This window comes from Pongo pygmaeus, chromosome 11 (genome assembly GCF_028885625.2).
Source record: "Pongo pygmaeus isolate AG05252 chromosome 11, NHGRI_mPonPyg2-v2.0_pri, whole genome shotgun sequence".
In the NCBI taxonomy this organism is placed as follows: domain Eukaryota; kingdom Metazoa; phylum Chordata; class Mammalia; order Primates; family Hominidae; genus Pongo; species Pongo pygmaeus.
Genome location: NC_072384.2, coordinates 36,930,705 through 36,944,457, shown reverse-complemented (window position 1 = coordinate 36,944,457; position 13,753 = coordinate 36,930,705). Strand labels below are relative to the sequence as shown.

General features: G+C 39.2%; 1 protein-coding gene across 5 annotated transcripts in view; it reads right to left on the bottom strand.

Moving 5' to 3' along the window:
- Positions 1–13,753, bottom strand: part of THSD7B (thrombospondin type 1 domain containing 7B) — a 906,384-nt gene that overhangs the window by 45,478 nt on the left and 847,153 nt on the right. For all 5 annotated transcript variants that reach the window (XM_054478924.1, XM_063647426.1, XM_063647428.1 and 2 more), the window contains 2 exons: positions 13,173–13,288; positions 10,953–11,070 (listed from right to left, as the gene is read on the bottom strand). In XM_054478924.1, the coding sequence (XP_054334899.1) occupies positions 10,953–11,070; positions 13,173–13,288 (234 nt within the window). The remainder of the gene's footprint in view (positions 1–10,952; positions 11,071–13,172; positions 13,289–13,753) is intronic.

Sequence of the window (13,753 nt, the reverse complement as noted above, 5' to 3'; positions counted from 1 at the left end):
ACTACATAACATGCAACATTATTGGTTGTGAGGCAAGAACATATTTAGAAGGTTTAAAATTCAGAGGGACTTCTTAAAGCATTAATATATTTCACTGTCCTTTGTGTGCCAACCTATGACCCATTTTCTCTGCTTATTCTCAAATATACCTATAAATTATAATAATTTTTATAGTGATATAGCATGCAAGCCAGGGCCATGTACACAATAGATGATACAGAGTGTCAGATGTACAGGATCATAGTGGAACAAATGGGGGCTTTGGAGATACCTGAACTTGGGTTCAAATCCATCCTCCACAACTGACAAGCTATGTAACCCTGGGCAGATAACTTCAGTGCCTATCATTACATCTGTAAAATTAGGTCTATACTTCATAGTACTGTTGAGAAGAATTACTAACATACTCCTAGCATCAGTAATTATACCCTTGACCAACAGGTATTAAAAAGTAATCCCTCTAATATTTCATCATTTTATAGATAAAAACAGTGCAAGAGAGTTCTGCACAGAATGAGTGAGCGGTCCGACATCCTACAACTTGCCATGGAAAAGCTGACTCTAAAACCCAGATCGTCGAGTTTCTTGTCTGTTCTTTTTCTTCCATTCCACTACCTAGCTTCTTGTTCTTTTGCCATAAGAACGAATTACTTGATACAGTAAATAAGTCTGAATTATTATGACAGACTGTGCCCAATCAAGAATACCATGCATTGATCAAATCGGATGCAGATACCAAAAATTAAAGTTACTGGCTTGCCCTTGAAACCTAGGAAAAAAAGCTGGAAGTCACAAAGTTGTTGTTGTGTTTTAGAGTTAATACAAAATTATTTTCTTATTGTGGGCTAGAGTTGACAGAAAAATTTTATGCCGTCTGGGAAACACAAGAAGTAGGCTGGGTCATATGATGTAAAAATATTATAAACTCATATGCATTAAATTTAAAAATATAAAATACAAAGAAATCATAGTCTGGATTTAATAACATTCTTAGAGTGTTATCAGTTAAATAATTATGAATAATTCATGATATGCTAAATTTAGGAAGTTCTACATCCCACTAAACTGATGAAAATTCAAGAGACAAAAAACATAACTAATCCAAATATTAAGCTCTTCTATTACAAGCTTTGATCTTTGAAATCTATCTAAAAAGATCCCTTAGTGGAAGCTTAGAATCAGTCTCTCTCTAAATTGAAATAAATTGGATTCAAACTGTTCTGACCTTGAAATCTTTAACACAATTAGAAAGTATATGCCAAGCATCAGGTGTACATTAAAGAGGCAATCCAGACACTTGGAAAATAAAGTAAGAGCTCATTTCAAAACTTCCTCTCAGATCATTGCAGTTCTGTGGGTTTGATGATGAAGTGTGGCTCATGGGGAAGCATCAGGGACATCCAGCACACAAGGTTTTGCCCAACAACTCAGCAAATGCAGAAACAGAGATAATTGTGTGAACTTTTGTTTTTGATAAAGACAGCAGCTGAGAACTGCAGCTGCTGAAGTTTGACTCCCAGGTAACTCGCATGCCCACTTTAATGTGACTAAATAAACTCTACCTCTTCCTGTGGTCTCTGCCTATTGCTACAACCCGTTCGAAAAGAGAAAGCGGCTCCTACAAAAGGCAGCTGCTGGCACTTTGTCTTAGAACAGGCGAGCTGCTGATGTTTCCTAATGACAGTCTCCAACCTTTGCAGCTCCACAATTTGGTCACTTAAGAAACAAGTTCATCTATACCATACATTCTGGCTTCTGATTACTGCTATTCATTTACTGTTTGTTTTTCAGGTTGTGTTGTATGAGGATTCAAGCATGATTTAAATACAGAATTATCTTATTTTAATAATATTACTATCTTCCACAGGAGTGATAGTTAGGGAAGAGTGGTGCCAACGGACTGGAGCAGGAAGGCTAGAATGGGGAAGAAGTTTGGGGATGGTGGGGAATAACATGATACACCCACAGAGGCTGCCTTGGCACAGTCTTGAGGGTAGGTGCTTAAAAATTCAAGGGCCATGTATCCTATTCCTCTTTGTACCACTCAATTCTGTTTTTAAAGTTTGAGATTGGGGCTGGGTGGGGTGGCTTATGCCTGTAAACCCAGCACTTTGGGGGGCCGAGGCAGGCAGATTGCTTGAGCTCAGGAGTTCAAGACCAGCCTGGGTAACATAGCATAACCCAGTGTCTACAAAAAATACAAAATTTAATCAGGTGTGGTGGCATGTGCCTATAGTCCCAGCTACTTGGGAGGCTGAAGTGGGAGGACTGCTTGAGCCCAGGAGGCAGAGGGTGCAGTGAGCCAAGATTGTGCCACTACATTTCAGCCTGGGCAACAGAGCAAGATTCTATATCACAAAAAAAAAATTGAGGTTGGGTGCAAATACATGCAAGTAGAAAATACTCATCCTTATATTTTTGTCTGAAGATCTTAACATGGGACCTTAAATAGAACAGGTAGTCAAAAAATGCTTGTGCGATTGAGCACTGAGCAGCCTAGTAAGGAAAACATTAGTCACAAGAGCTATGGCACCATCCTGCCCAAATATTATCCTACTGACCCTTAGAAACTAGCCAGAGGTGATGTGTAACTGATGCCATACTTATATGCCAATAGACACTATCTAGATGATTTCCAAGTACTTTATGCAACTTGATTTCTCCAAGTAGTTAACATTCCTTCCCTAGTCCTTCTGTGCCTTAGTTCACACAAGGACTTTTCTTGTGAAATCTGTGTGTTGTTTTTGTCTTTGTTTATTATTCTAAGGATTGGAGAAAGGGGAATTTTAGCTCAGACTATAGTTGTCTAGAAATCCTGAAAAGTAGGATTCAAATTTGCATGGGTTTTTGTTGTTTGTAGACAAACAGGGTCTAGTAGATAACAGAGTCTGATGAGTCCACAGCACTAACAGAACCGCTTACAATTTTTAAGTGATCTTTTAATACTAAACTTACGATTTGGGGTCTTATTCATAAAGTTGGTATGTTGGAATAACACAGAGATCTGTCATGTTTCAGTGACTTGGTACAGTGAATGCTTTATTACAAACAAACATCCCAGCAGTGGCCCCTGAGGACAACACTGTAGTGCTATGGCAGTGGGATATCCAGGTGGGTCTCTTCTGGACAGAGGAGCAACCAACTGTTTCGATGAAAGACATCACTGATGCAAATAATACCTCTCATTTGAATGTCTTTTGTGGATTCATCAATGGGCATTATTACTTATTTGTTAGTTTACTCTCTGTTGTCCCTAAACTAGATTTTAAGCTCCATAAAAATAGGGAAATTGCCTTTTTTCCCCCAGTGCTGAATTCTAAGTACATAAGACTATAACTGACATGTATGTATTTGTTTATGGATAAAAAAAATAGATGAATGACTTATATGTCAATATGAAAACACTTGATCAGATATTCACTTTTAGAACATCATATAGGCTATGAATATAGTGTGTAGAATTTGGAGAGGAGTAAAAGGATGAGATATAAAATTGGGAGATGAGGGTGACTGCGTCTATGGAATAATTTTTAAAAGATCCTATGGAGTCTCCAATAACCCTCTCTTCTACAGACAGGTAGAGGAACATGGAGGAGAAAATTCACATATACTAAACACTCATGATGTGTCTGTTACTATGCCAGGTGTCTTCAAATACTTAATTTCATTTAATTCTCAAAACAAAAACTAAACCACTAACATGTGCAAAATTCCAATTCATAGATAAAGAATAGGACATTCAGAAAGATTTAGTTAATTCCTTAAACAGCTACTTTTGAACTTAGATTTACACAACTTTAAAGTAGATGCCCCAGTGGAAACCATGCCTGACTGCCTGTTAAAACAATTGACAAACTATTGGGTAATCACTGAAATCTCAGTCCTAAGACCTGCCATTTCATTTCCACAGGCTCTTTGCTCTCATTTGTGCAAGAAATTACATATTATTGTTGGACATTGCAATTCCCATGTTTTCATTATGAGTGACATTCTTTGTAGAAGTAGTTGTCAATTTTTCTTAGTCACATTTTCCTAATATGTATCCTGGCTACAGTTTTTGGCTCTGCCCTCTCTAGGACCTTACAGTTGAGTTCACAGATGAGCTCCTTTTTAATTGTGAGTCATGCCTGGTTTCTCACACAATCCCAACTAAAGAAGATAATTATCAACAACATAAGCACATCCATTTGTGAGTAGCTTATAGATGAGTCCATAACTTATTGCCAGTGGTCCAATATCAGGACTTCTAGAAAACTGCTTTCAAATATCTTTGGTTGACAATCAGATCGAGGTCCTGGTATCCCATCCTCCCTTCCCAATGATGATTTCTCCAAACTGCAGTTCTTCTTCCCATCTCCTCCCCTGTTTAATTTGCCTGCTATGGTTTGGATGTGGTTTGTGCCCACCAAAAGGCATATCAACATTTGATCTCCTTTGCAGTGGGGTTGGGAAGTAAGGACTAGTGGGAAGTATTTGAGCCATAGGTGAGGATTCCTCATTAATAAATTAATGCCCTCCCTTGGAGGTGAGTGAGTTCTCACTCTTGCAGGAATGGATTAGCTCTTGCAAGACAGGGTTGTTAAAAAGTGTGTGGTTTTTTGGCTTCTTGCTCTTGTTTTCTTTTTCACCATGTGACTATTTTGCACATACCTGCTCCCCTTCCACTTTCTGTCATGAGTTGAAGCAGCCTGAGACCCCCACCAGATGCAGCTGCGCAATCTTGAACCTTACAGGCACCAGAATCATTAGCCAAATAAACCTCTTGTCTTTATAAATTACACAGTCTTAGGTATTCCGTTATAGCAATACAAAATGGACTAACACAGAAAATTGGTACTGAGGAGTGAATTGTTGGTATACAGATACCTGAACATGTGAAAGTGGCTTTGGAACTGGGTAATACATAGAGGCTGGAAGAGTTTGCAGGGACAGGCTAGAAAAAGTCTGCATTGCCATAACTGGAGCAATAAGTGTGTTTTTGGTGAGGGCTCGGAAGAAGACAAAATGATGAGGAAGAGTTTAGAACTTCTTAGAGACTGGTTAAGTGGTTGTGACCAAAATGCTAACAGAAAGATGGACAGTAAAGGACATGCTGATGAAGTCTCAGACTGAAATAAGGAACTTACTGGGAACTGGATAAAACACTATCCTTGTTACACCATAGCAAACAACTTGGTTGCATTGTGGCCATGCCCTACAGCTTTGTGGAATACAGAACTTAAGAGTAAAAGAATAGCATAGCTGGTGGACAAAATTTCTAAGAAGCAAAGCTCTGGCTGCTGCTGCTTCTAACTGCTTATGGTAAACAGCTAGAGAAAAGGGAAGCTGAGTGGAAAGATTTGGAAAATTTTTAGCATGGTCATGTGGTAGAGAATGTAACAGTATCTTCAGGAAAGGAATACAAGAATGCTGCCAACAGACTGTTTGCTAAAGAGAGTAGCATGGCTAAAAGGGAGCCAGGTGGTAATGGTCAGAACAATGGAAAAAAAGCCCTGAAGGCATTTTAAAGATCTTCACAGCCAGCCCTTCCCATCAGAGGCCCAGAAGTCTAGAAGGAAAGAATGGTTTCAGGGGACATGACCGGAGCGCCACTGCCCTGTGTTGCCTCAGAGATCTGCTAACCACATCCCAGTGATTCCTGCTGGAGCAGCCATGGCTCAATCTGCCCTAGATGTAACCATGCTCTGCAGAGGCTGAGCTATAAGCTTTAGGGGCATCCACATCCATATTACTAATTTTGTAATGGGAGAGCAGTGAAGGTATGTTGGCTTCCACCTAGATTTCAGAGGATGTGTCAGAAAGCTTGGGAGCTCAGACAGAAACCTGCCACAGGAGTGGAGCTGCCACAGAGTTTCCACCATGGCAAAGCCTAGTAGATTCCTGGAAGCAGGGCTGCCTTGGGGACCCCAGACTGTAGGGCCATTGGCAGTGTGCAATGCCCACCTGAAAAAGCCATAGGCATTCAACTCCCAACTGGTGAGAGCAGCCACATGAGCTGCACTCAGCAAAGCCATAGAGGTGGGGTGGCCCAAGGCCTTGGGAGCCCATCTCTTGCACCAGTGCGCCCAGGACATGAAGTCAAATGAATATGTTCCAGAAATCTAAAATTTCATGCCTGTCTTGCTATGTTTTGCACTTTCCTGGGCCCTGTCATTTCTTTATTCAGGCCTATTTTTCTATTTTTTTAAATGATACTTCAAGTTCTAGGGTACATGTGCACAACGTCCAGGTTTGTTACATATGTATACATGTGTCATGTTGGTGTGCTGCACCCATTAACTCGTCGTTTACACTAGGTATTTCTCCTAATGCTACCCCTCCCCCCTCCCTACCCCCAAGACAGGCCCCAGTGTGTGATGTTCCCCACGCTGTGTCCAAGTGTTTTCATTGTTCAATTCCCACCTATGAGTGAGAACATGCAGTGTTTGGTTTTCTGTCCTTGCGATAGTTTGCTCAGAATAATGGTTTCCAACTTCATCCATGTCCCTACAAAGATATGAACTCATCCTTTTTTATGGTTGCATAGTATTCCATGGTGTATATGTGCCACATTTTCTTAATCCAGTCTATCATTGATGGACATTTGGGTTGGTTCGAAGTCTTTGCTATTGTGAATAGTGCCGCAATAAACATACAGTGCATGTGTCTTTATAGCAGCATGATTTATAATCCTTTGGGTATATGCCCAGTAATAGGATTGCTGGGTCAAATGGTATTTCTAGTTCTAGATCCTTGAGGGATTGCCACACTGTCTTCCACAATGGTTGAACTAGTTTACAGTGCCACCAACAGTGTAAAAGTGTTCCTATTTGTCCACATCCTCTCCAGCACCCATTGTTTCCTGCCTTTTTAATGATCGCCATTCTAACTGGTATGACATGGTATCTCATTGTGGTTTTGATTTGCATTTCTCTGATGGCCAGTGATGATGAGCATTTTTTCTTGTGTCTGTTGGCTGCATAAATGTCTTCTTTTGAGAAGTGTCTGTTCATATCCTTCACCCACTTGTTGATGGGGTTGTTTGATTTTTTTCTTGTAAATTTGTTTAAGTTCTTTGTAGATTCTGGATATTAGCCCTTTGTCAGATGGGTAGATTGTGAAAATTTTCTCACATTCTGTAGGTTGCCTGTTCACTCTGATGGTAGTTTCTTTTGCTGTGCAGAAGCTCTTTAGTTTAATTTGATCCCATTTGTCAATTTTGGCTTTCGTTGCCATTGCTTTTGGTGTTTTAGACATGAAGTCCTTGCCTATGCCTATGTCCTGAAAGGTATTGCCTAGGTTCTCCTCTAGGGTTTTTATGGTTTTAGGTCTAACATTTAAGTCTTTAATCCATCTTGAATTAATTTTTGTATAAGGTGTAAGGAAGGGATCCAGTTTCAGCATTCTACATATGGCTAGACAGTTTTCCCAGCACCATTTATTAAATAGGGAATCCTTTCCCCATTGCTTGTTTTTGTCAGGTTTGTCAAAGATCAGATGCTTATAGATGTGTGGTATTATCTCTGAGGGCTCTGTTCTGTTCTATTGATCTATATCTCTGTTTTGGTACCAGTACCATGTTGTTTTGGTTACTGTAGCCTTGTAGTATAGTTTGAAGTCAGGTAGTGTGATGCCTTCAGCTTTGTTCTTTTGGCATAGGATTGTCTTGGCAATGTGGGCCCTTTTTTGGTCCATGTGAACTTGAAAGTAGCTTTTTCCAATTCTGTGAAGAAAGTCATTGGTAACTTGATGGGGATGGCATTGAATCTATAAATTGCCTTGGGCAGTATGGCCATTTTCACGATATTGATTCTTCCTATCCATGAGCATGGAATGCTCTTCCATTTGTTTGTGTCCTCTTTTATTTCATTGAGCAGTGGTTTGTAGTTCTCCTTGAAGAGGTCCTTCACATCCCTTGTAAGTTGGATTTCTAGGTATCTTATTCTCTTTGAAGCAGTTGTGAATGGGAGTTCACTCATGATTTCGCTTTCTGCTTGTCTGTTATTGGTGTATAAGAATGCTTGTGATTTTTGCACATTGATTTTGTATCCTGAGACTTTGCTGAAGTTGCTTATCAGCTTAAGGAGATTTTGGGCTGAGATGATGGGGTTTTCTAAATATAAAATCATGTCATCTGCAAACAGGGACAATTTGATTTCCTCTTTTCCTAATTCAATACCCTTTATTTCTTTCTCCTGCCTGATTGCCCTGGCCAGAACTTCCAACACTATGTTGAATAGGAGTGGTGCGAGAGGGCATCCCTGTCTTGTGCCAGTTTTCAAAGGGAATACTTCCAGTTTTTGCCCATTCAGTATGATATTGGCTGTGACTTTGTCATAAATACCTCCTATTAGTTTTAGATATGTCCTATCAATACCTAGTTTATTGAGAGTTTTTAGCATGAAGGGCTGTTGAATTTTGTCAAAGGCCTTTTCTGTATCTATTGAGATAATCATGTGGTTTTGGTCTTTGGTTCTATTTATATGATGGATTATGTTTATCGATTCGCATATGTTGAACCGGCCTTGCATCCCAGGGATGAAGCCCATTTGATCATGGTGGACAAGCTTTTTGATGTGCTGCTGGATTCGGTTTGCCAGTATTTTATTGAGGATTTTTGCATCGATGTTCATCAGGGACATTGGTCTAAAATTCTTTTTTTTGTTGTTGTTGTGTCTCTGCCAGGCTTTGGTATCAGGATGATGCTGGCCTCATAAAATGAGTTAGGGAGGATTCCCTCTTTTTCTATTGATCGGAATAGTTTCAGAAGGAATGGTACCAGCTCCTCTTTGTACCTCTGGTAGAATCAGCTGTGAATCCATCTGGTCCTGGACTTTTTTTGGTTGGTAGGCTATTAATTATTGCCTCAATTTCAGAGCCTGTTATTGGTCTATTGAGGGATTCAACTTCTTCCTGGTGTAGTTTTGGGAGGGTGTATGTGTCCAGGAATTTATCCATTTCTTCTAGATTTTCTAGTTCATTTGCGTAGAGGTGTTTATAGTATTCTCTGATGGTAGTTTGTATTTCTGTGGGATCGCTGGTGATATCCCCTTTATCATTTTTTTATTGCATCAATTTGATTCTTATCTCTTTTCTTCTTTATTAGTCTTGCCAGTGGTCTATCAATTTTATTGATCTTTTCAAAAAACAAGCTCCTGGATTCAATGATTTTTTGAAGGGTCTTTTGTGTCTCTAACTCCTTCAGTTCTGCTCTGATTTCTTGCCTTCTGCTAGCTTTCCTATTTTGGAACAGGAATGTTTACAAATGTCTGTACCACCACTGTACCTTGGAAGCAAATAACTTGTTTTTTTTTGTTTTTTGTTTTTTGTTTTGTCATTGTTGTTTTGTTTTTGCAGGCTCAAAGCTGGAAGAACTTACCTTGAGTCTCAGATGAGACTCTAGATTTTGGGCTTCTAAGTTGGTACCGAAACAAGTTAAGACTTAGGATTATTGGATGGAATAATTGTATTTTGCATGTGAGAGGAACACGAGTTTTTAGATTCGCCTGTGGAATGCTACGGTTTGGATTTGGTTTGTTCCCAGCAAAACTGAGATCAAAATTTGATCCCCTTTGTGATGGTCTTGGACGATGAGGTCTATGGGATGGTGTGTTGCTCATAAGTGCAGATCCCCCATGAATGGATTAATGCCCTCCCTGGGGGCGAGTGAGTTCTCACTCGTGTAGGAATAGATTCATTCCTGCAACACAGGGTTATTTCTCTCTTGCTTCCTCAGTTTCTCTCTCTTATTTCCTCTTTCAGGATGTGATCTCTTTACAAACACCTTCTCTCTTCTGCTTTCTGCCATTAGTTGACACAGCCTGAGGCTTTCACCAGATGCAGCTGCCTAATCTTGAACCTTCTAGCCATAGGAATCACGAGCCAAATAAACCTATTTTCTTCATAAATTAACCAGCCTCAGGTATTCTATTATAGCAGCACAAAATGCACTAAGATGTACTAACAGTGTACCAGGATTTCTCCCTATGTCCTTACTCCAAATTTTTGACATTTACCTTATGATATATTGCAACTCTACTTTAGGACCAGAGTTCTATCCTAAGCCAGCTCTGTTTTATGCTATGGTCTTGTTGCTTTCTCTCCCGTGGGCCCATGTCTTGATCCTTACTTCAGCCTAATGACTGGAATTCCACCTCTGTTTTCACTTACCTGCCTCACTACTGGGTATCAATTGCCTTCTGCATTCCTTGCCATGGTGCATTACTTATCCACTGGGATTCTGGGATCATATAGTAATGATTTCTGTTTCTTCCCAAAGATTTATACTCCCTTTCCTTTATAACATTATGTGATAATGTAACATTATTGTTGAGATGTGACTGCCTACCCAGAAAGTACATTTCCTTCCCTGGCATCTTCCAATGAGTTGGAAACATAGAGCAATTTATGTCTAATATATATGTAAGAGATGTATGCTGCTTCCAACCCAGTTCATAAAACCTCCACAGAGCCAAGTGATATCACCATCCAGAGTAACTTGGTCCTGTTAAAGTGGCAGAACCTCTGTGAACTTGTGTCCTCGATTTACATTTTGAAGCATAAAGCCCTCTCTTTATGTGGGTGAAAAGCAAGTCTCTAGTCTATTATGTTCAGCCTAGGGTGTTCTTTGGGGATTTACGTGGTATAGTAGACAGCTTTACTTAAATAACACATACTATTTTTTCCAAAAACCACTGAGGCCAACATGTTTTTTCAATTTGTTGAGCTTATGACCTGAATAAACATTGCCCCACAGGTTCATTGGCCTCTCTGGTGTCTGCCACTGTTAACTGGTCCATTCTGCAACATCTGCCTCACTCTCCTAGACTGATATGAGGCCAGGATCTGTTTTTCTTCCCCTGTGGGTCAGTTTCTATTGGCTTTAGCTGGGTCCCATACCTTATGCCATTTATCAAGCTGAAAGATATTTAGAAATCTACACTAGTTAGTGGGAAACACGGGGAAATGAATACCTCCATGGCCACAGGTCTGTGAACACTCTGTCCAAGCCGTCCACCCTGAGAGCTGACAGTTGACCACGCATTCCACCAAGCAGGGAATGCTCATTCTCTGGGGCTTCTCCAAATTATGCTGCAAATGAAAATGAAACACAACTTTATTGGAGAAATCATTCTTTAGTCAAATCACTGTCCTTTCATGGGAAAGACTCGCCTTTACTCTGTGATAAAAACCTTTCCCTATTTCAGTGGCGAAGTATATCCTTTCTTATATAAATTGGTGACAATCATAGAAAATGATTGTCCTTTAATTACCAAATAAAAATTTGTCAGCCAAAATTTCTTTTTATAAAATCCTAAACTCTATTAGGCTGCCAGGAAAGTAGAGGTGTCTCGTTACACAGAGATCTGTCCTGTTGCTCAATCAGCAAGGAACCAGAAAGACACTTCAATGCCAACTTCAGGCACTTTGTGCTTCTGAATAGGCCAAAAGTACATAGAGGGCCAACACAGAAAGCCAGCTAGGCTAGACAATAAATAATGTGGGGATGAATATACAATCAGCAACCCATCTAAAGTGTATAAAAAAGCCTGGGCTAAAAACAATCCTGGTCTTAACGACGGGTCAAGTTGATGATACAGTTTATTTTTTTTCTTGTCCTCTCTGAAAGCAGCATCTTGGCAAACCATACAAATTTTCTAATGGCCAAGGTAGCGGAGGTCCTAGTGAAAGAATAAAGCACCTGAGAAACACAGAAAGAATAATAAAAAATTCTGCTCTAGGAATAACACACTATTTGTGTGCTTACTTAGGAAAACTTTGACATTCAACATGTGTTATATGTTAGCAATATCCTTACCAAGCTAAAATTAATGATTATAGTACAATGACTTGCCAAGTGGGTAAAATGGATACTATCATAATGAGACCTATAATCCATCTGAGATATATGGATATTCTAGTTTCATTAATAATTTGAGATTTCTTTAAACTGGTATTTTTTACATATTTATTGGGCATATGGTATCCGGAAATCAGAGAAACTGACTTTCTGTTAATGAATAGTTTATATCTTTTTGTATCAAAAGAAAATACTCATTACGTATACTAAATAAACAATGCTCACCTATTGGGAGTTGTAGATTAATGATTTTTTTTTTCCCTGACACAGACAACTTCTTCAGAGGCTGATTAAATAAAATATATGTTAAAATAAATCATGGTATACAGCATTTTGCCCTGTGTCAGTCAGTTTCAGAATCTGACCAAATGGAGATCCATTTCAGATGTTCTGTTCTTAGGACTGGTGACGTAGTCTGCAGCTGCTCTGTTGGTTTAAAGAGCATGAGCGTGTTGTGACAAAACAGAGCGAAGTCAGGATAGGTGACAGAGGTTTGTTTTGTTTTAATTCCCACTGATGTATTCCACCTCTCTTAAGAGAAATGCCACCAATTTTCATTTTGCCAGTTTGTTAAAGAAGTTTCTGGGGAAACGTGAGTTTACTGGTCCCCTTTTTGCAATTTATCCAAAGATTGTTTCAGTGATTCTTGAAGTGTGATAGTATCTTTACTTCTATTAAACTGCCCCCATAGTGTTTTTCATTTATATGTTGCCAAGAAAATGCCAAGTTCTTTGGAAAAGGTCTGACTATAGCTTTTGTCTGAACTCCATATAGTTTGGAACAGAGAAAAAAAAGGAGGGCTATAAAATTACAAAGATTCAGAACCCATTAATTTGAAACTTGGCAGGGATGCATTTTAATGTAGGTTGAAAAGAAAAATCTCTGCTATTTATCCAAATATTATCTGCTTAAGCAAACTGACATGATTATGTAATGGCAAGTGTCCATGTTCGTCTTCTATGCAAGGGACAGTATTATCACATATGCAAATGAATCACCTGTCCAATACAAAAGAATCATATTTAAATATTAAAGTCACCCAAGGTCAACAGTTTGGCAAACAAGTACAGTTAAATAAATTTTTATAAGTAATAAAAACGTATATTTTTAATGAACCCATTTCTCCACTACAAAAATGACCTTTCCCAGTCATTTTGACTAAATTCAAACTAGTGAGCTATAACCATACTATACTGGCACCCTTTACTCTAACTGAACCTAAGCTGAGATGAGAAGAAATCAGTCTGTTATCTATATTGGACATCATGGAACTGCAGACCAATATTAAGAAAAACAAAGCCTTGAAAGTGAGATATGAATATAAACACAGTACCTGCTCACATTGGTCCATGCTGACTGGCTTGCCATCACTGCGCACACAGCTTAGCAGGCGGGTCCTGATGCCTTGACCACAGGGTGCGTTTTCACTCAGCTGGCATGTGCTCCACTCTACAGGCATAGGATCACCCACACTGAGTTTCAAAATTATGGCCATGTGAGCAAAATACAACAGATCTTTGATTATCTGCATTGGTGGAGAATAATCCACACATAATCCTAAAATCATTTCCAGGTAGCTTTGGGAAGCATCGTGCAATGCCCTTATTGCAAAACAAACAAAAAACAAATACACAAAGAAAAGTGAGTTACCTACTTAAATTTGCTTTCCAGAGATAAAGACCCAATGATTTGTTAGAAACCATCTCATGGTTAGCTGGAGTAGAAGAGGAAAGATACTAACCAGGATGGTAAAGAAAAACCACTTTAGAATCAACTATTTGTTGAGGATAATTGGAGAAAAAACAACCCAGAAATGATGCCAGTTGCTATTGTCCAGATGTTTGTGTCCCCCTGCAAAATTCATATATTTAAATCCTAACCCTCTAGGTGATGGTATTTTGAGGGAGAACCTTT